This window comes from Amphibalanus amphitrite, unplaced genomic scaffold, assembly GCF_019059575.1.
Source record: "Amphibalanus amphitrite isolate SeventyFive unplaced genomic scaffold, NRLGWU_Aamphi_draft 000506F_arrow, whole genome shotgun sequence".
NCBI lineage: Eukaryota > Metazoa > Arthropoda > Thecostraca > Balanomorpha > Balanidae > Amphibalanus > Amphibalanus amphitrite.
Window position 1 is genome coordinate 453,959 of NW_024882000.1, and position 21,607 is coordinate 475,565.

General features: G+C 55.2%; 1 protein-coding gene across 1 annotated transcript in view; it reads left to right on the forward strand.

Moving 5' to 3' along the window:
- The window catches only part of LOC122392920 (leucine-rich repeat-containing protein 24-like), a 47,793-nt gene extending 27,949 nt beyond the window's left edge, over positions 1-19,844 (forward strand). The window contains exon 3 of the mRNA XM_043388282.1: positions 16,286-19,844. Coding sequence (XP_043244217.1) covers positions 16,334-18,463 — 2,130 coding nt within the window. The 5' untranslated portion in view covers positions 16,286-16,333 and the 3' untranslated portion in view covers positions 18,464-19,844. The remainder of the gene's footprint in view (positions 1-16,285) is intronic.
- The last annotated feature ends 1,763 nt before the right edge of the window (positions 19,845-21,607 follow it).

Sequence of the window (21,607 nt, forward strand, 5' to 3'; positions counted from 1 at the left end):
GAGCCCACCAGTACGGCCGTCCGCCCAAGACGCTGTCAGGGGCAATGTAAACTGTAAATCTGTCGTCCCGTGCCACTACGGAACAGCGAAATGCAGCCCTATCGCCTACTGTCATCCGTTTTCCTGTCTGACATGACTGTCACAACTTCCCTATCATCATAACTGTCATCTTGCCGAAACCTAAACAGCACTGTCAGCCGCTGTCATCAGATGTCAGCCGGTGAAGTTCGTCTCACTGTTAACCAGACCAAATGAGTGTGAAGCTTTATTTCATTAACAGCCGCGGTACGCCGGTAACGACTGTTCACCTTTCCATGGTTTGTCCAGAGTTCCGCGTTCACCCCGCTACCCACTCGCTCCTGTCTGTTGCGAGCCGGCGCCCACTCCCTCCCGCCAGGCCAGGCGTAGCGCGGAGGCCCCCGCTCTACCTGGATAATGAAGTTTCTTAGCACCACCCACGACTGTAACGACGCCCGCGAGCTTGTCGAGCCAAGCTCCCGAAATGTCCTCGCTCATACTCCGGAGACTCGTCTCACTTTTACGGCCAAGTTTCGCAGCCGGCGACTAAATTACAGACCAGAAGCGAAGTAATTTGCCTATTATGCTTAAGTCCCGGTATTTAACAGATAATGCTGGCTTGATGAAGCCAGATTATTAAGTTAGCCAAGGGAGGGACACATAATAGCCGTGACACACTGTTCATCGTGCTTTCCAATTAAGGTCAATTCAACTCTGAGACATTTGACATCGTAACATTCTGAAGAAGACACCTGTGGATTCTCACAACTTGGTAGGGCAGTGAAATGTATGCTCAGATCTTCTAAAAAATATAGTGGCATCTGCTTCGTTCACAAGAATATCGTCTCCCGCTAAAACGGGAGCACAATCATGTAGGCACCTGCTATTTTCTGTTGAGTTTCCCTGTTGAAATATGGATGTTGTTACTCGAAAAGCACATCCTTGGCACATCAAAGTTCCTCTATAGCTTGAATTGGTTGTCCAGTGAATATAGCCGTACTTCCGTGCAGATGCACAGTGCACAGACGTAAATAACCACCGACTTTACAATTCACAACTGCACACCCTCTGACCTCTCCCTTGCTGTCCACTGTGCGCCCCCGCACGGTCAGACCACTCGGCCGACTGCGCTTTGTGGCTTCAGTAGGGCGTCTTATGAGTGTGCGGGCGTCGTTTGTCGTCCGACGGCCCGTCAGCGTCATTTGACCGCCACCAGCCGTCGGCCATCAGTCGGCGACGCCGGACGCTGCAGAAGAGCGGCCCATTTCGGCCGGCGCAGATGGCATATATGCGGCGCAACAGCTGCCCAGCGCACAGTGGCCTTTTTTCAGAATTAGCACGCATAAATTCAAAATATTTTTTCTCATCGTTTGAGTGAAAAGCAGTCTAATCACGTGCAAAACATTCCAAACTATCCGATGGTGCCATTTTTACCTCCTAAAAAAGTAATTATCTTTGGTAAAACTGACCGCAAAATCGAGGGTTGTCGAGAGGCGCGCGGACACCACCGGCGGACCCTAAAAAGTAGGGTGAGATGAACATCAATTTGTAAGGCTTTCGGTGAGAAAATATTAAAAATTAATGGCATGGCTGTGAAGCTGAGTTTACGTAGAAGCCCTAGAAACCACAATTTTCATTGTATAAACTTAAATAGACCACTTTTGCCGAATATTGTGGACACGATAACAGGACAATTATTAACTGGAGATGGCGGCATACATATGAAGCTTTATGTTAAGTAGCACACTCTGGAACATGTCGTATTATACATCGTTCGAATCGCCGATCTCTTCTGACCATGTCCACCAAAGGGCATCGTGCCATTTTGCGCCATTTTGCTTCTACGGTGGATAACGTGAGCCAGTTCAGCCCGCGAGCGGCTGTGGCTCCTGTTCGAAACGACTAAGCTCATTGACCTGGCTCGAAGCTGGTGTCACCTGGTGTGCGCCTAAATGTGGCTTGACTTTTGCCATAAGATGTGCTTATTGAAATGGCATGTAGGCATAACGCTGTGCTCAAGAAAAACTGTCCGATTTTTGTCGCGTTTGATGTCCAAGCCGCACAAGTCCAGTGGTCGGCTTAAGATCTAACGTCAAAAGCGCCTATGTGTTTGTATTGTTCGCGTCGCGCTGACCTTAGTTGCTGCCCGGCCGGGGCCGACTAACGGTGGCTGGCAACAGCTGTAGATGCGGTCACGTGACGCCCTGGGGCGTCCTGGCGGTCAGTGCAGCGTGGTCGGCTGGCGGGCTCGCCGCACTTGCGTTCGGAGCGGCCTGGGCCGGCGGGCGAGCCGTGCGAACGTGCGCTAAATCTTGGGCTGAGCGGCCTGTCGCTGTTGGGCCGAATCTCCTTGGGCAGTTCGTTTCTTTTCTTCTCTTTGCATTGGCAGGGAATACGTCCTTGATCACGTGGTGATGTCTTGCACCACTTTCAGGTAATGTGGGAATTAATGCGTGCTAATTCTGAAAAAGGGCCACTGTGCAGCGGCGAGGACACGACCGCTGTCGCCGGGTCGGCGAGGTTTAAGTGTTAGCTTAGCCCGCTAATGGGTGAATCACGAGGCCTTTGAAGGCGGCTGTTATTTTGGTGTTTTTTTTTTTTTGCTCGAATATTTTCGCATATTTCAAACATTAGGTATACACTACAGTCTAGTGGTGAACCCTGTAGTGCTTCGGTTTGAGTAATTGCAAAGATGTCGCTTTTCATAGGCTGGCGTTTCATCACATCTGCAATATTTTCTGATTAATTAACGGCTCCTAATCGTCCATGGTATGACCTGTTCTGACCTGTATGATCATGGCATGACCGGTATGACCTGTTTTGCCGGTGACCGGTGCCTGAGTCAGCCGCTGTGCCCGATGGGACGGGCGGTGTCTCCTGCTCACCTGGAGCTGAGCCTTCGCCCCAGCACTCCCTCACCGTTCGACCGAATCCGAGCGCCGGATTAACGACCTCCAATCGATGGCTCGAGCAGCTCTCAAGCATCGTTCTGCCCGATAGGTCTTCCGCAATCGACGGGCGCGAATAAATCTCACTGGCGATCCTAGTCGGCCTCCAAATAAGAATTCCCGGCTTTGGAGACGGGACGCGCGTCTGGCTCGGATTTCGCCAATTCGTGCAATTTAAATCTCGTTAATCTCGTACGGCCTACGGCCGTGTCCTCTTGAAACCGATATTGCGAGAGCCATGTCCGACCATTGTAGTGTATTATGACTGCAGCCTGCCTGTTGGTGGAACAATAAACTGGACGGGTAAGTGCGCCGTCTCGCCGCTCGTGATGATGATACGAGGATGACTGTCGAGTCGTATTTCTGAGTGTTGGTGCACAATAAATAACGGTGATACGCTTATGCCCCTTTTGTAGCAATGCCATTGGTATACCTATCCTGGGCATCATATTGCACTAAAACACCGGATTTAGCCTCTGAGCTGAACAAAAAAAAAACGTAACATTCAACAACCGTTCATTGTTTTCATGTGAAATTTTACCTCATTCACGTCACGTATTGATTATGTGAAACGGTTGTCAAAGTTCTTTGTACCACTTAAAATCGTGGGTGGACGGCGGGCGTGTTGTTCTGTCTTAGCACGGTGCAATACCTAGGTAGATCAGGACAGTTGCCGAGTCAAAGTGGTAACACATGGGTGGGTGCAGAGCGCTGCAATCTGCATAGCTTGTCATATGCGTCCACCACGACAAAAACACATTTGACATTTGAGAACCTAATGTGGTTGTGGAAGGCGTGATTTGAGCATGTAGGTACTATTCGGGGTTAAAGTGACCATCCCACTTTAATATTAGTTTTGAGTTGAGATAGCCAAAATGGGGTCCCTGGCTTGCATTTATCGGTTTGAGCACTACCTTGGTTGCTGATTTCTCTCCTAAACGCTAGTGATACCTACCTATTTTCAGTCGGTGTTTCGTCATGGTCAGCTTTGAGTTCGTAACAAGTCCGCTCCCGATAAGTCGTGGGATTACTATAATTCGACCCAAGGCACTATGGCCTGCATACCTACTCCACCTTAAGGCTGTCAGTTTCCGAGGTAGATATCCTGTCAGCGCCGCTCCCGATCCTGACAGTTCCGCCGATCTGTCGCCTTATGACAGCGGATTAGCTGTCCGGTGACCAGCCATCTGACCAGCGACTGGGGTCTCACTTCTCACGAACCTGGGTCACACGAGACCGCTGTCACTTCGGCGAATTAAGGTCATGCAACGCTCCTGGCAGCCATAAGTCGGTTGAGGCAGTTCCTGATCAGAGGCTGTACCTTAATAGCTTGATACTTAACCCGCGCACCGACGGGGGTCTGCGCCAACTTCGCACCGACGGGGGGGGCGGATGACCGCCCCCCCCCCCCCCTGAGATCTCGAGAACGAAGCAAGATAGCGACAAGCGGTAAACGGCATCGGATACGCACAGCCAAGATCTACAATTTTTACAAAGGTCATTTTCAGGTCAGGTTAAAGATGACGTCACAGGGGTCGAAAAAGTCAAAATGGCGGCGCTAGATATGGAGAGAGTTTTTCTCGAATAACTTTCGAATTAGTCAAGATAGGAACAAACTAAGGGCATCATCGTGATCCTCTCGTCAATCCGCATCGAATGATATATATGTTGACCTCGAAAGGTCAAGGTCAAAGGTTGACCTCAGGTCACGTGACCTCGAGGTCATCATGTATATCATTCGATGCGTCTTGACGAGCTGAACACAATGAGACCATCCACGCGTCTGTATCTTGTTCCTGTACGGAGTTATTGGCCAAAAACCTTTGGTGACCTTTGATGACGTCACATGACCTCACAGCTGCCCAACAGCAAAACAGACCTCAAGGTAGTGAAGGTTGATCGTATATGAAGTCATGTGTGGTATATGGGGCCATTCCGACCCGTTTTAGTGGTAAAAACAGGGAGTTGATTTTTCCCCCATTGACTTATAATGGGGAGGTCGCGAAATTGACCTGACCTTAGGTCACCGATATCAAAATTCCGAGATATACAAATTGTAGCTATTAATGACCTAATAATATCCTGCGACTTTCAAAGGCCTCCGACATCTACTGTAGCTCTGGCACGGTGACAAAGTTGCAAAAAAGTGACTTGAGGTTGGGTCATTCAAAGTGACCTGGTGACCTGACCTTAAAAGGTAGGAGGTTCAAACTTGCACACCATGTGTAAAATTGATAAGGTTATAGTCATACCAAATTTCGCGGCGCTACGCGCCGCGGTTTTCCCGCTATTCGCGAAAAACCTTAGGGGGGGGCGGATATCCGCCCCCCCCGTCGGTGCGAGAGTTAACGGTTTCGGGATTTTTAGGCGTAATGACCTGTGGTGCCCGTTCCTATCGAGCTTCTGGTGTGTTGAGGCTTTTCAAAGATCAATCAGGATCAAATGTGCAGTGAGCGCTATGTAATACTGCAATGTGTTGCAGAAGCTGTCGCTGATCAGAGGATCTACAGAAGCTAATTTAAATACCTGCCGGGCTAGTAGTGCGCGTCTTCTGACGTGTTCACAAACTTACTTAACAAAAGTATGGTATGCGTTAGGCGCCCAGTGCCCATGTCGTAGGTATTCGGCACATCTCGTGTTATGGATACTTATTATATTTCTAGAACTGGGGCTGCTGGCTTTCGTCGTTCAGCTGCCAGTGCTAACGGAATGATGAATTTACCTTATTAAGACGAGATGGCCGTAAAATGATCACATTTCATCAAGTTTATCATGACAGAATCCTCATATTCAAGTTGTTTTTGATCTTACAAGCCCTACCTAATTTTTATGCTTTTTAGAAGAATGTGTGCATTCCATCAGGGCTGAGGGTCACCACTGCGCTTCAGTCAATAAGCGTTTCGTGCAAAAACTTCAAATGCTTTTCAGAGCAAGGTCCGTACAATGAATAAGTTACACAAAACTTGAGCGTAGGTATGGAACTTTTATGTTGCATCCGCATTTAGAATTCTACGAAGTTCAGCGCGGCTATTAGCACGGCATTTCACTTGGTTTGTTATCCAGAATACCGACCCGTGGCGTATATTGGGGCTCAGTTATTGCGCGCTACGTTAAATATTCCCCAGAGCCTTCCCGGTATGTCCCATTTCAAAGGAGCCAACTTTCCTTTTCATGGCAATTGCGAATGCAAAGGCTGTCATGCCTGCCAGGAGACGGCCTTTAATGTGTCGATCCGTTGATACGGACGGCGGCGTTCAGTGCCGCGCTCGCGACCTTAATTTCGGACGGGCTCCTTCACTGTTCCTCCCCCTCTCCGGCTCCGGGCTCACTGCCGGCTTCTGAGACCCCAGCGGCACACCTGACCTGCTCAGTCGGGTCGGTGGCCGAACGGACACGGCCCATTGGGTTTGCATTAGTCCTGTGTCTCCTCCAGCCGGTAGGAAGAGACTGACTTGTCTGCAGTGGGTGTCAACTCTCCGTAAAGCGGTATGAAGTGGTGAATGACCATGAATCATTCCAACAACAATTTATCAGCATGCAGCCTACATGAATTTCGTTAAACATATATTTTCATGTTTCAACCCAATTGATATTTGCATCCCACACACACGTCCCACGTCGATGTCTTCGGAACATCAGTAAATCAGAGCGCTCTGCCGTCCGATTTGGCTGCGATGACCGCGGAAATAATCGGACGAATCGCTCGGCAGCGGCGCCGATCATCGATGCCGCCCCGGCGCTGTTTTCGCGGACCTCGAGTGGAATCCCGAACGGGATACATTTCCTCGCGAGGCGGCCTTTTTGATGAGAAAACGCAGAAATATGGGCCGTTTTTTGGCAGTGTGGAAGTGCGATAGATGAGGCCCATTCCGGCTGCATAGCGCTGGGCGGGCTCTTTTCTCGGGCCGGCAGCGGCGCAGCGGGCCCATAGATAAACAGCGCAGACAATCGGCAGCACACCACCGAGCCGGCGCGGCGGGCGGAACTGTCCGGCGGATGGATGGACCGCCCGCTCCCGGCACCGCAGAACCAGAGGCGGCGACACCACAGCTCAGCGGCCGGGGGTGCTGAGTGGCGGGCTACATACGGCGCTGTCATCGCGACAGCACGTGTCCCCCGCTCCCCGGGGATCGGCCGTCGCCACCGGCGCTGCGATCATCCATCACAGACCCGGTGCGTATCGCGCCAGGACAGCGCGCCGCACGCCAGCTCCGCCGCCGACCGGTGCTGACGCGGCGCTGCAGCGGCTCGGCGCCGACCCGGCGCCGCCCGACGGTGTGGTGGTGGCCCACGGCTCGCTCAGCCTCGCCCGCCGGTGGAGCGTCCCTCGCGGCTAGCCGTGTCCGCCGCCGGACGCCGCCGCCCGACCAGGTGTTCGCCGCTCCGGAAATGAGTCGGCCAGCCGGCCGGCACGCCGCGGCCGCCCGGCACGTGTCTGCCGTGCTGGCCGTGCTCGATGGACGTGCCCGGTCGCCATGCTGCCGTGGCGAGTCACAAACACGGTCGGCGGCGCGCGGGTAACTCCGGCGCGGAACTAGGCCGGGGTGTGAACCGCGGCTCGGGTGAGACCGAGGAACCGTCTGAGCGCGATGTGTAGCACTGCCGACAGCAGTAAACAGGAGGCGCGCTCGCTCGTCCGTCCCCGTTTGTTAGCCGGGCCCATCCGGCCCGGACAGCGCCGCTGACGCGAGCAGATGGATTAGCTAAACACATTCTACGAGCGGCCGGGCGCGGACGTCTCTGCGCTCCGCCGCTTTGTTCCGCCGTCCGCGAGGCGGTAATTGGTGTACGGGGACTGTGCGGAAGTGTGGAACCGTCAGCGATAGCAGGGGTCTGAGAGGAAATGGGTGCCGGACTTGTTTTACGATCTTCGTATTGAAATGGTTATTACGTGTTGCTGCTAACTAAATTTCTGGCTAGTTTAAATGCCTTTTAGTTGAGTGCTTTGTGTAACGATTAAATGATTTCGTACTAATGGTTTGTCAGGTGCAGGTAATTGATGAGATAACTGGCTGCTCATTAGATAAATTAGGCTCCGAGTAAATGCGAACTGATTCACTTTAAATCACACCATTGCTAAATAACATGCGTAGGTATAGGTACCCGTATGCTAACTGCTAAAATTGACACGCTAGATGTTCCCAATCCCAAGTTACAGTGTAGAATACACTAGCAGTTCTTGTGTTTTCTGTTAACGGCTTGAGATTATGAATTTGCCAAGATCACATAATATGGCAATGCCAAGCCTCGTAAGGTCCACGTTACAACGTTTCCCTTCTCACATCGTTCAATATTTCCCTGCAAGGAAGCAAAATAAGATCGATTGGCGTGTGCTCTGTGGTCACATATCCCTGGTATCGACTTGGGCCACATCAGCCCACCATTTATGTTCCGAAGTTGATGAACTGGCGCTCAGGCTGACTGTCAGCCGGCATATGTTCACCATGAGACTGGCCAGGCGCAGAACGGCCTCGGAGCGGCTCTCGAGCGGCTGCAAATAGCGACGCCGCGACATCCATCGGCCGCCTGTTATATAAATGCGGAGATCCTGAGAGCGCAGCGGTTCGGGCTGCATAATTCAGAGACCACGTCCTCAAAAATATTCAGCCGCCGTGTCTGTCTCGAGCAGAGGGGATAGTGGTTCGGCGGACGGGCAGCAGCCGCGGGACCGGCCTCCGAGATGGACGGCGTGACGGCGGTATACTAAGGAGCCTGGGAGCGGACACACTGGTGGCACTCCCTCTATGATGGAGCACCCCGTCTGCTGTCATTTTTTTCTTGTATTTTAGCACAAGGGTTTGTGTAAAAATTAAAGTAATCGCCACGGCAGCAGTGCCGGCCGCAGTCTGCACCGCTGGCCCTGCACTCTCATTACCGGCTGGTCGGCGGACGTCCGCGGCCGACTGTCCTGCCGTGCAGAGGACAAATTGGACGGCCGACAAGCACGCCGTGCCGGGTCACGCGCGCGGCTCTGACCCCGCCCCGGAAGTGGCTGATCCCGGACAGCACCGTCCGCGGCCAGCCCAGCCTCGATATTGGCCCAATATTCGCAGTGAAACCCGAGACGTCCGTCTGAAGCTGCCGCCGATGGCGGTTCCCAGGAGTCGGCCCTGAAGCGGCCCGGCTAGCTGGGCCGGCCGGGACGCAGCCAAGACCTCGCAGCTCCGAGCGGTAGCGCATAGACCTACACCGTTTCAAAGTCAATCCACCTCCGGACCAAAGGCGGAGTTGAAAAGTGAAAAATCCCTTGAACATGCGCAAGAGTTTTCATTAATTGTGTAAAATTAATGTTGCAGTAAAGGGCTTCTTGACCTGCATGATGTGAATTTCTCGGCCAATATCGTTTTCTCGGTGTTAGGGAACCGGCAGCTGTGCGGACCGTCTCGGGATGCTGAGGATGGTGGGCTCGATGGTAGCGCCTCGGAGTCAGTTCTGAGGATGTGAGTCCGTGACCGACTATTCGGACAGACAGACCCGACCGGTACAAATTAGTCACGAACTGAGCGGTATACGACAGTTATCTGAGCTAGCTTTATGACTCAGCGGCGGGGAACGGCGCACATCGGTGGGCTCAGATAGGCCCGATAGGAGGACGCCCACGCCGCAGGGCGTGCGTCACAGACCCCCTCCCAGCCCCTGCTGTCACCGCCGAGCCGTGTGGCAGACAGCTCCGATATCAATACCACGCCCTGCCTTATGACGCCGCGCCGCGCCGATCGTGCCGCTAACATTGGTCGGAAACGCCGACCGGAAGACTTGAATCGCAACAAAAACATGTTTGGGTGGGTTATCTTGTGAAGAAGAAAAAGGCAGAACGAACTGCAGTTTCTGAGTTATCTGGCTGTTTTCGGCGCCGGAATGTTATGTTGCTTATTCAGGAAGCGTTTGGCTCCTCGATCCTACCATAGCTTGCGATCAAGAGGATCGGAGCCGTCAGATATCGTTGGGGAAATCCGATATCAGATGCCATAAGCGGACGACAAATATAAGTTGCCTGATTGCCATGCCGTCACCCATGTTATTATCGCTCGCTCGCTTTGGGCGATTGAAAGGACACCACTTCTGTGGTCAGCAGGGTTGGCATTTTTGCCGGCAAAAACTAGTTTATGCCATTTGCCGGTTTAAACCGGCTTTAACCGGCAAAAAGTGGCAAAAACTGGCAAAAACTAAAAACCATCACAATGATATGCCTAGACATGGATTTGAACATGAAACATTTTAAGGAGAATTCGGTGAAAGCTTTATGCTTTCAAACAGAAGTGACATTGACCTTTGAAGTGTTCTAGGTATAACTCAAAAACACTTTCATGGGCTTTCCATAAGGAACCAGTAAGACGCCTTTTAGGGTTGACAAATGAGCCAGTGCAAGAGTGAGTCCTGCACAATCAGAAGTGCGAAGGGGTATCTGCCACTGATATGCGCACGGCACCCTACCGTGACAGCTTTGCCCCACTCTCCCCTACATGGAAATGCATTCTGTGGGGGATGTCTACCGACATGCATAGACTTTTTAAGCAGGGATAAGTAATGAGGCAAACTTCAGAATGTTTGGTGCATCTCTATAACATCCAGAAATGCATTTGTACATTTCAGATCCATTCCTAACTAGAAAAGTTGTGGTTTGGGCCACCTGAGTTTTATCCAGTTTTTGCCAGTTTTTGCCACCGGGGTTTCTGCCAGCCGGTTTAAACCGGTTAAAACCACTGGCAAAAACCAGTTTTTGCCACCCCTTGCCAACCCTGGTGGTCAGCTTAAATGGATGTCTGGCAGACGGTTGTTTGGGGTATCGTATACGTCGGGCTCATCTGCAGGGAAATAGCCAGCGGTGAGCTAACGCTGTAAAGGTAAATTCTCAGCTCCGAGTCAGCTGTGCAAGCTGAAGAGAAATGGTGAGCTAAGATCTGAAATTGTAGAGGAATTGTGCTGAATTGTGCAGAGAAGTGAGGAGCCATCACCGTGCAAAGGAATGGTGAGCACTGAGCACTGAGCCTCATGCAAATAGAATAGTGGCCGGGTCCTGTCGAAGAATCGAGCGATCCTGCGGACCGCCTTCCATCCCCATTGGCGCGCCGCGGCTGATGTGTGCCAGCGACGCTGCTCGGAAGCAGTTCTGGGGGTCGTCGCGGTCAGGCCTTTGCTGGATCTGACAGTCCAGTAGGAACTCGAGACGACCGGGCGACGCTGCGCCTCTGAAATTCGTCGGAGATATTTGGCCATCGGGGGACTGATTCGCCGAAGGCCGACCCTGTACAAATGTCGCGGCGATGCGACCGCAGCGAGCCCCAGACGCCGCGGTCTGGCGAGGCCCAACGGGCGGACTAGTCTCCATTTTAATAGGCCACATTTCCCGAGACAGTGAAACCAACGGGGATGCGGCTCAATGAGACAATTTGCCCCGATGTCCGTCCGAATGGCATTGCCGTCCGGTGTCGCCCCCATAAAGCGGACATCGTACAGCCGCCCTCCGCCGCCGGGCATAAAAAGGCCGCCCGATCGGCCGCGCTAAAACACAGCTGCTTCGTATCTCGGGCGCCAGCCGTCGCCGCTGTCGGGACGGCCGCGCCGCCGACCGCCGATCAACAGGAAAACAGCCGGCCGCGGCGACCCAAGTCCCTCCCGCGCTCTGTCCCAGCTATCATCCTCTCTCCGTGTCCTGATTCGCTTTCCACGCCCTCCTGGGCGAACTACCGGTGACGGCCAGCCGGTTCCGCCGGCCTGCTGACCGTCCCCTGACGGCAGCCATGCGTGCCTCGGACGGAAATTCAGCGTGAAATTAGATGTTTTGCTCCCATGAGTCGGCCGCTCTGCCGCTGCTTTGTCCCGACGATCTCCCATTCCATAGCGAAATGTCTCGGATAAAGAGATCCGTTTCACGCATAGCAGTTATCGATTAGCTGCGCGGGGCGGCACTGTGTGACGGAATCAGCTGGCAGGGAAGTGTCGCAATATAGGTATACTTTCGAATTAACTGCGGTTTATATTGTGAATCAACCACGGCTCATATTCCCAGATGCATCCGGGATATGCCCTGTTCCGAGAAGTACAGTGACCTTTCGTTCCAGTGAAGCCTAATGCCAGCCGACTGCGCAGTTAATCATAGTGTCAAGGGACGCTGAATATGGCTCGGGTACCTTATAGTAGTGCGTAGCCGTGTTAGTGGGAACTGAAGGCTCGGCTCGGCTCCGATGGCGGCGCTTGCTGACGGAGACGGAAGTCAGCGTGTGTGACGGTAACCTGACTTTGGCGTTTTTTCATATAAAATAGTTGTTCTGCCATGTTACATAAAATGTCGTTCCGGCGCGAAGCCTCAGAGCGTGCGCTACTTTCCGGTTTGTCGCTAGATGGCAGCAGCAGTAAACGCCTGTAGTTAGGCTGTGCCGCATGCAGCTATTGCTTCTATACAGACTGACAGTGACAGTACGGTGCACCGCCAGAGGCGGGTCTCTCTCTCTCTCCCTCTCTCTCTCTCTCTCTCTCTCTCTCTCTCTCTCTCTCCCTCTCTCTCTCTCTCTCTCTCTCTCTCTCTCTCTCTCTCTCTCTCTCTCTCTCTCTCTCTCTCTCTCTCTCTCTCTCTCTCTCTCTCTCTCTCTCCGCTGTATGATATCCCGTCTCTGCCCTCTATGACATCCCGTCTCTCCGTGTGATATTTCTCCGTCGCCTCCTGTCTATCCCGGCCGAGTGAGCGGGCGGCTCTTGTGTCCGGGGAGGCGGCATTAATTCGCCGTCGGCGCCGCTTCTGCCACGGCCGTCATTAGCGTCCGGGCCGGCCGGTAAATCAACCGATCGGCCGTCCGATCAGCGCCGCTCGGCTGAAATATGGCCCCACGCCGACGCGCTGTGTACTATACGACTTCTGCTGTGCGCTGGAGCGGCAACGTGCGCCTCAGCGGGTCAGACCGGGAGGGACGAGTTGGGTCGGGCTGAGTCCCTTTGGGCAGGTCGGGTTGGAACGGAGTCGTATCTGGACTCGCAGGGTCGGAGCGACCGGCATGGTGAAGGCAGCGGTTGGAGGGGCGTTCCGGCTATGATTTAGGCGGAACGTTCGATGACGGAGACGGCTAGACGACAGATGTCACGAGACAGACGACAGAAAACGGATGCGATGACAAAATCTAACCCAAACGGCGGAGCTATGCCGATCTCGAGAAGATCCTGGAAATGTCTCGGATATGTTTTGACGTGTTTCCTCTGTCGCTGAGGGAATGGTCGAAACCATGGAATTCGACTCACTGGAGTTGGTTCATGTTTATTCTCCCTGTTATCGAGTGGCAGCAAATGGCCGAGGGTAGGTATCTATCGACTGCTGCGATCAGACGACTGAAACGGGCTCTCCAGGGGTAGGAGGCGTTGATATTGAGCGCCCGGCGCGACTCTAAAAACCCCGGTCAGTGGTCGGCAAGTGGACTTGCGCAGCATTTGTCGTATAATCTCCTGGCCTCATTCGTCTTCCATCTTCGCAATAGTCGCGGCGTCTTCCCCTCGCCCGCACTGAAACCGCTCTATAAATTGCCCTTTTCATCCATTGGACCGGCGGCCAAGGCCGGTTAACTGTCCTCATTTGGGGGATCAACTTCCCCACTTCCAATCTCGCCCTCCCAAGGGCCGCCGGTGGCACCATAAATCTAGCTTAGACTCGTTTTGTGGACACAGTTTTCGGCCCGATGCTGCGTCTCACCCTCCTCTATCTCTCGTTCTCTCTCTGTCTCTCTCGTTCTCTCGTTCTCTCTCTCCTTTCGCCTTTTCCAGTCCGGTTGGAGAGTGGATAGATAGACGCTGCCAATTGCCTTAGTGACGGTAATTGGCGAAACAAAGGGAGCATTGCGAGTAACAGGTGACCATCAGAACCAACGTCGTAACAGTTTCGTGGGAATGATAAACGAGGATTCGCAATGAACCATCAGCGATTTCTTGTTGGCTATAGTTTATAACCGTTTCTGAGAGCCAAGAGAAGGCGCCACGCCGAGGTGTCTGCATGGGAGACTCATGTGGGCGCCGCCGGTCTACCGCGCCGGATAATTGTGTGGCCCCGTTCCCTGTCGCCCGGCGCGGGCGGTAGCGGCCTGTAATGGACTGTCGGCCCAGATCCTGCAGCGACGCGCCGGCGGCACGGGGGCGGGGGCCCTCCCTCCCTCCCGGGGTGGGGACGGGGGAGGCCGCTGCACGCTGCCGACTGTGCAGGACGGGACACGCTACAACGCACACAGCAGCCGGAATCCCTCTAATATTCAACGGTCACAATTTCAGGCTGAGAAAGGCATACGATCAAACTGTAACGATGAATGATGGGGAAGGTGCGGGATCATCGGAAAGTCCTAGAGACAGGCCAAGCAAGGCAACCTCACAACTGAGGTGATTAATTAGTTTATACTTAAAATAGATATGTGACCTTCGGGCCTAATATTACTTGCCCACATAAGTGTCGGTGGGGCGAGGATATCATTCGTATATCCATCCCCTGCTACCATGATCATCTCACCCCATATCCCACCATCCTCAGTCGACACGGAAGGCCATCCTCTGCCAACACGACTGTCCACCCTTCCATAAACGACCATCCTCTGCCAACACGACTGGCCACCCTTCCGTACACGGCCATCCTCTGCCAACACGACTTGTCACCCTTCCATACACGACCATCCTCTGCCGACACGGACGACCATCCTTGCAGTCGACACGGACGGCCACCCCTCCGCTCTTCAGCGCCGACACCGTCATCGTTCGCGCGTCAACAGAGTAATTAGCGTTAATTAGGGTTATGCGGGAGCGCCGTGTCCTGCCGTCGAGGCCAGCTCAGTTGGAAACTCTTCACGAGGCTGTTTTTCTCAGCCCGGCACTGCCACCGGCACGCTATTGTCCTTAAGAGGTGCGAACTCTTAAGTCCATGCGATCCATACAGGTGGGAGGAAAGAATGGCGGCTGGTGCCCCATACAATCATCGATCTGTCCATTCACAATATAAAAACAAATTACAAATTTACAAGAAGGTAGGTATAACGGAGTCAACCGTTTTTAATGGTGACCTCACTCACGCCTTTATTGAGATAATTTGTCACACCTGTATCCGCGTGATATTAGGTATATGAAATAGGTAACCTAAAACAGGTAATGTAATCGGGTTAGTTCCATAGTCGCTCACAGTTTCCAAACGCGACATCCGACTGTTACTAATAAACAACTATTGGGAACACATTCAACCTATAGCGACATTTGTCACCCGTTCTCATGCCCACTCTCAGGATCTCCATCTCTCGTGCTCCCGATTACTGATCGGGCAAAAGGGCGAGGACTTTTACAATATCCCACCAACCGCCAGATAAGGAAACTAGTTTACCCAAGCAACAGGCTTATCACTCTGACAGCTCGGTGGGAAGCCACAGCACTTGTGTAAGTTGTGTTGACACCAGACAGACTCACCCCGGCTTACAAGCCGGGTGTGAAAGGACTGTACCTGGCGATGAAGGGACTGCCGAACGTAGCTATGGATCCATCTGTAGCGCTGCTATACGGCAACTACTGTCTGCGAGCTATTTTAGAGTCCTTCCGTCCTTCCGTTTTGGAGTCCTGCGCCGTCCTTCCAAACGTCGCCAGTTGTGCAGTCTCTCACACCCAGTCAGTATTTTCGCGCGGTCCCTCCCGTCTCTTCCTCCTGCCTTAGAACAGCCGCCTTCAGCCTCCGGCAGGCGACGTCTCACTCCTGCCCCTCCCACTTGTTAGCTGTCAGGCAGGTGACATCTCCCGCCCCCGTCCCCAACCGCATCCCGTCCCGCCCCGCCGCGAGGTAATACGGATATATTGACCGGCAATTCACTTAGCCGGCGCGGACCGGCCGCATGAAATTATACTGATCATAACTGATAGCCGGTAAATGTGGTGATGGGCCGGGCTCTGGCCACTGACAGGGCTCCATTAGAGGGCTCACTGCCCCCGCGGTGTGCCAGGGGAGTCAGCGAGGGACTCCGAACCTCCACGTCAGAGCTGGTATCGGGACGGAAATAACCCACTGATCACCCCAGAGGCAGCGGGGCGACCACCCGGCACCAGCGGCGTGGGAACGAGGGTCCGTCCAGCCGGCCATTCTGTATTGCCACGGATGCTTTCCAGTGTTGATCGTATAGTGTCGTGTTGTTGCAAGCTGTCTTATCTCAGGGGATGCGCTGCTACACGCTGTATGACGTCTATTGTTGTTTTGTTGCAGATTGTGTAATGTTTTACTACAGCAGGACATCTGGCGCCCGGTGTTGTATTTTGCAGCCACCTTGTCTGAAGCCCACTGTTGTGTTGGTGCAGGGTGTCTAACGTCCGGTTTTGTGTTGTTGCAGGTTGTCTGACGTTCGGCTGCATTAGTCGACTCGCTGCTCGTCTCGGCCATGGGAGGCGGTAGCCGGCCGCCGCCGCTGCTGCTGCCGCTGCTGCTGACGGTGGTCTCAGTAGTCGCCGCGGATTTCACGACCCAGTGTCCGAGCGACTGCCGGTGCACGTGGAGCGGCGGCAAGAAGGTGGCCGACTGCTTGGACTGGCCGGGCCCCGGTCTGCCGGCGGGCCTCAGCTCGGATATCCAGGTGCTGAACCTGAGCGGCGGCCGCGTCAGCGAACTGGGCGAGGACGCCCTGCAGCGGGCCGGCCTGGTTAATCTGCAGCGGCTGCTGCTGGCGCGCACTGGCCTGCAAACGCTGCACCGACACGCGTTCCGCGGCCTCGAACTGCTGGCCGAGCTCGACCTAGCCAACAACCAGCTGACCAGCGTCGACACAGAGACGTTCGCCGACAACGTGCAGCTGCGCCAGCTGTCGCTCTCCGGCAACCGGCTGCAGAAGCTGAACGACCTGCAGTTCCCCGAGCTGCCGCGCATCCAGCAGCTGAACCTGAGCCACTGCCAGCTGGCCACCATCTCGCAGCGGGCCTTCAAGAAGCTGACCAACCTGGCCGAGCTGAACCTGGACGGCAACAAGCTGGCCGTGCTGGATCCGGTCATCTTCCAGTCGCTGACCAAGCTGAACTCTCTGACGCTGCGCGACAACCCGTGGCGCTGCGACTGTCACCTGCGGCTCTTCCGCGACTGGCTGGTGCAGCACAAACTCTACCAGCTTGGAACCACCTGCGTGGAGCCCGAGCGGCTGATCGGCAAACGCTGGAGCGAGGCGAGCTCGGAGGAGTTCGCCTGCCGGCCCCAGATCACCATCCCGGAGCCGACCGTGGTGGCCGACATCGGCCAGAATGTCACGCTGCGATGCCAGATATCTGGCAACCCGGCGGCCGAAACCAAGTGGGTGCTCAGCGGCGGCAGAATTCTGCGCAACAACACGCCCGTGCGCGGCACCGACCGGCTCTACATTATCCACGAGGAGGGCAACGTGAACCGGTGGACCAACCTGACGGTGACGCGCGTCGGCGAGCAGGACGCCGGCCAGTACCTGTGCGTGGGCTCCAACGCCGGCGGCGTGGTGGAGCACAACGTCACGCTCGTGTTCCGGACGGCGGTGGAGGCGGCGCCGGGCGGCTCCGATGGCCTGCTCCAGCAGCCGGCGCTGATCGGCGCGGTGGCCGGCGGCGCGGCGCTGCTGCTGGTGCTGCTGGTGATCTGCTGCTGGTGCTGCTGCCGCCGCGGCCGCCGCTCCGACAAACAGTCCAGCTCGACCACCGACTCCGTGATGGTGCTCAACCACAAGACGCCCAACGGCAGCGGCTACGAGAAGTTGCCGCAGACGGAGCGTCAGACGGATGTTCAACTGGAGCGTCTGGGGGCGCGCGCCGAGCTCGGCCAGCCGGGCAGCAGCGTCATGTGCAACGCCACCGAGCCGCCGGCGCTGGGCGCGGCGGCGGCCGGCGCGCGCCGCCGCAGTCTGACCGACTCGGAGAGCGGCCGGCGCGACTACCCCGACCTGCTGCACCTGCCGCGCTCGGGCCGCGCCGGCTTCGAATCGTCGCTGGCCGCCGAGCCAGCGTACCAGCCGTACCCACCGGCGGGCCGCTCCCGGCCGGCGTACGTGACGCTGCCGCGCCGGCCGCGCACGCCCAGCTGGGGCAACTCGCCGCTGGTCACCGATCCCGTGTACGACACGCTCGGGCCGCGCACCACGGTGGACGGCAGCTCGCGGCTCAGCCTGACCTCGGTCGGCCAGGAGCGGCCGCCCGTCTACTACGTGCCGGTTGAGAATCGCGCCGACCCGGCCGCGGCGCCAGCCACCAGTGTGTTCGCCACCATGCCGCGCGCTCCCCGCCCTCTGTCGCACGGCAGCCTGTCTTACGCGGGCCACGCGCGCTCCATCAGTACCGAGCTGATCGAGCCGCTCACCGAGGAGCCAGAGGAGGTGGACGAGCCGCCGCCGCCGCCGCCCGGCTTCAACAGCGACGAGCCGCTGCTGCCGTCACCCACGCGGCCGGCGCCGGTCGCCAAGCCCAAGAAGGTGGCGCCGCCGCCGGTGCCGCCCAAGCCGCGTGTAAACGGCGCCGGTGTGCCGCCGGTCCAGGGTGACGGCGTGGATGGGACAGAGGTGTGACGCCGGCCGGCCAGCGGGCCCGCCGCCGCCGCCGCCGGCACCTAGCGCGCGGCGCGGCTCGTCCGCTCCCGATTGACAGTGAACACTGGGTGTGAGGGAACTGCTCACTACCGTTCTAGTGATGAGACGGTGACAGCGGCCCGCCGCCGTGCCGCTCCAGAGCTCTAGTCAGGCTGCGGTGGCCGCCAGTACCCGTGCGGTCGCAGTGGCTGGTCGTTAGCGATGTAATGAGGCTGTCTGAGCAGCCGGGACTCATAGACTGGTCCGTCAGAGGACTGCCGTCCGCCGTGGGGAGCTCTGTTATCTCCGTGCGCACTCTGTTTAAACGTCCGCTTTCAGCGCCGTCCCGCCACTCCCTTCCTTCCTCCCCAGACGCGCGGAGCAGCCCCGCCCAGCGGAGCGGCGCGCAGTGTTCGCCCTTTGTGCGCCAGCACTGGCTGTTTACTACTTCGGCCAGATTTATGCGCTCATTAGATGTGGCCCGACGCTTCAGTGCCAACGTCCCGGGGCGCGCGCTTTTTATGGCGCGCCAGCTGCAGCCGGCGCACCGCCGATTGTAGTGGCGCGAAATGGCGGAAGCGGCGCCTGTCAGTACGTGTTCGATGCGCTCCGTCTATCTGTCTGTCTGTCTATCTGTCCGTCTGTCCGTCTGTCAGCTGGTCTGTCTCGCGAGCGTCTCGCGCTCGCTCGGAGGCGGATGTTTTCCGTGATGGCGGCTGAGTGAGGTCCGTCGCCAGCGTCTGCAGTCGCTGTGTGTGTGGCGGGACGGTCCTCCGGCGGGTCTGGGCGTTCCGTACCGGCCTCGAGCTACCTTGGCGGACGCTGTGCGGAGCTGAGACGTGCAGCCGAACTGCATCACCGAGCGGTGACGAGACTTATACCAGATGAGGCAGAGCTTCAGGGCGGAACAGATAAATCGTGGGCATTAAGTTGTGAATCACCATACGAAATGATATTTCATAATATTTTGAAAAATCCTGCTTACATGATGTAGTGTCCTGTTTCGATTGCATGATTTCTGAAGATGAGTCATTTTAAACTAAGTTACTTTGTGAGTAACCGAGGGTTTGTTTGCGTATGCTGAATGCCACTGTTATCGGTATTTGTGTCATTCGTGTCTGTGTAGGCGTGAGGTGTTTCTGGGGACACCGTTACCGCTCCGTTGGCGCGTCTCTCGCCGAGCTGCGGTCGCCAGTGGATGGGGCTTGGGTGCCCCGCCCGTCTCTGGCCTGACCCGAGAGCTTGTCAGGTGCTCACTAACGCAACGCGTCCGTATCCGACACGGAAACCTGTGCAGAGGAGACGGCTTCGCTGCAGCGCCGACCGGGACACGCCGCTTTGTACAAGTGCATATTTTCCAAATACAGCAGCGTCCATTTTAGAGTGGGTGTGTGGTGTGGTGGGGCGGCCGCAGACCAGGGCGGAGCGGGTCATCGGCCGTGAAGGAGCTCCATCGACCGCCGCCCTCGCGCCGGCGGCGGCGTCTCGCGTGTGTCTCGTCTCCCGCGAGTCGGTATCGACAGCTCCGGAGCGCCGCTCGGGATCGCTCGGAGCGCCGGCCTTGGAGGAGGAGGTCGGCCGTCCCTCCTGGGTGGGCGCCGGTCCGACCCAGACGCCGGGAGGTCCTCCGGCGCTGGCGAACGGCGCGTCGGAGAGCGACTTCAGCTATAGCACCGTATACACGTATTCAAAGACCTGCATGCATATGTACTACATCTCCAAGGCTGCAAACAATATCCCTGGTTAGGTTACAGCGAGCAGACTTCGATAATAATCAAAAGTGTTACAGCCAGCTCATGTAAGAGCTCATGCACTGATAAGAGCTCATGCACTAATAAGAGCTCATGCACTGCCAGCTTCAAAACGTTACCGTCGAATGCCCGACTTTTCAAAACAAGCCAAGTAGCGTGTCTTCACTCCATAAATCTGTCCATCTTTCTCCATTTTGTCTTGCCCACCTCCTTCCACCGTTTCATCTACCGCACTTCTTTTATCGTCTGCCTATGGTTTCCTCCGTAGTCTCTATTCGCCAGTCCCATCCAACTACTGTCTCTTTTGTCTTATCCGTCTCCCACCGTTTGTTTCTTCTATCGACTCTCCGTTTGTCATTGCTCACTTTTCCTCTATTGTCTCCCTCCGTCCTTTCTAGCCACCGTCTCCGCCGTCCGTTGGTTCCTCCACTACGGGCTGCTCCCAGTTTGCAGCCGGGACCGGAAACCGAGCTCGACATTTCCTCAGCGTCACAGGCAGACTCGTGAAAACGAGACGAATGAAACGGCAACGGGCGCGGGGAGAAAGGGGCGGTTCAAAGACCCGGCTCCACTGGGGTCGGCGGGCCGCCAACGCCGCGCCGAGATGAAATCAATGCCAGATCGGATATGACGGCGCCTCCCCTCGGAACTCGCAAACGTAGAAACGCTCTCGGAGGTGCCGCATCTCGATAAGGCTAATGATGCGGACATGAGGGTATGTGTTTTACCGGTTCAAACATTACCACGAAGACGGGCAATGCCAGCGGGAGTGACCCAGCGAAGGCCGAAGCTGCCTGCCGCTATGACCATCATTGTATACCTTAAAGGAAATAGTTCACTTTTTAACATGGGTTTTGAACTGGAATAGCAGTTCCGTAGCCTGGGCTGAGACGAGCATAAATCAGGAGCTTTTACAGCCCAACGATCACCCTAGGCAAAGATATTCTATTTCTCGTCCCGAAAAAGGTGTCTTGCGTTGAGGATGTGTGCCTTGCATATATTCGCATCCAGTATGAAAAGAGCATGGGTACCGAAAATTCTTCAGAAACTAGAGAAATTATCTACGAGAACTCTAGAGAAATTCTCGTACTGATCAATAAGGACATTCAGCAGCAGCAGATCACCCAAATGCCGGTGGCCGCGATAATTTCTCTAGTTTCTGAAGAATTTTCGGGACCCATGCTCTTTTCATACTGGATCGCCTGTGCCTTACAGAAACTGAAAAGTCCTTCCTATATCAAAATATAGAAAATAATCTTTTGTTATAAATAGGTTTTATTTTCTTTGCTGATCATTTTGAACATAAAAAATCATAAATCCGTTGCAAAAAAAATAATTTCGTGAAAGTGAACTATTTCCTTTAACGGTTCTTAAAGATACTGCGTAGTGCACA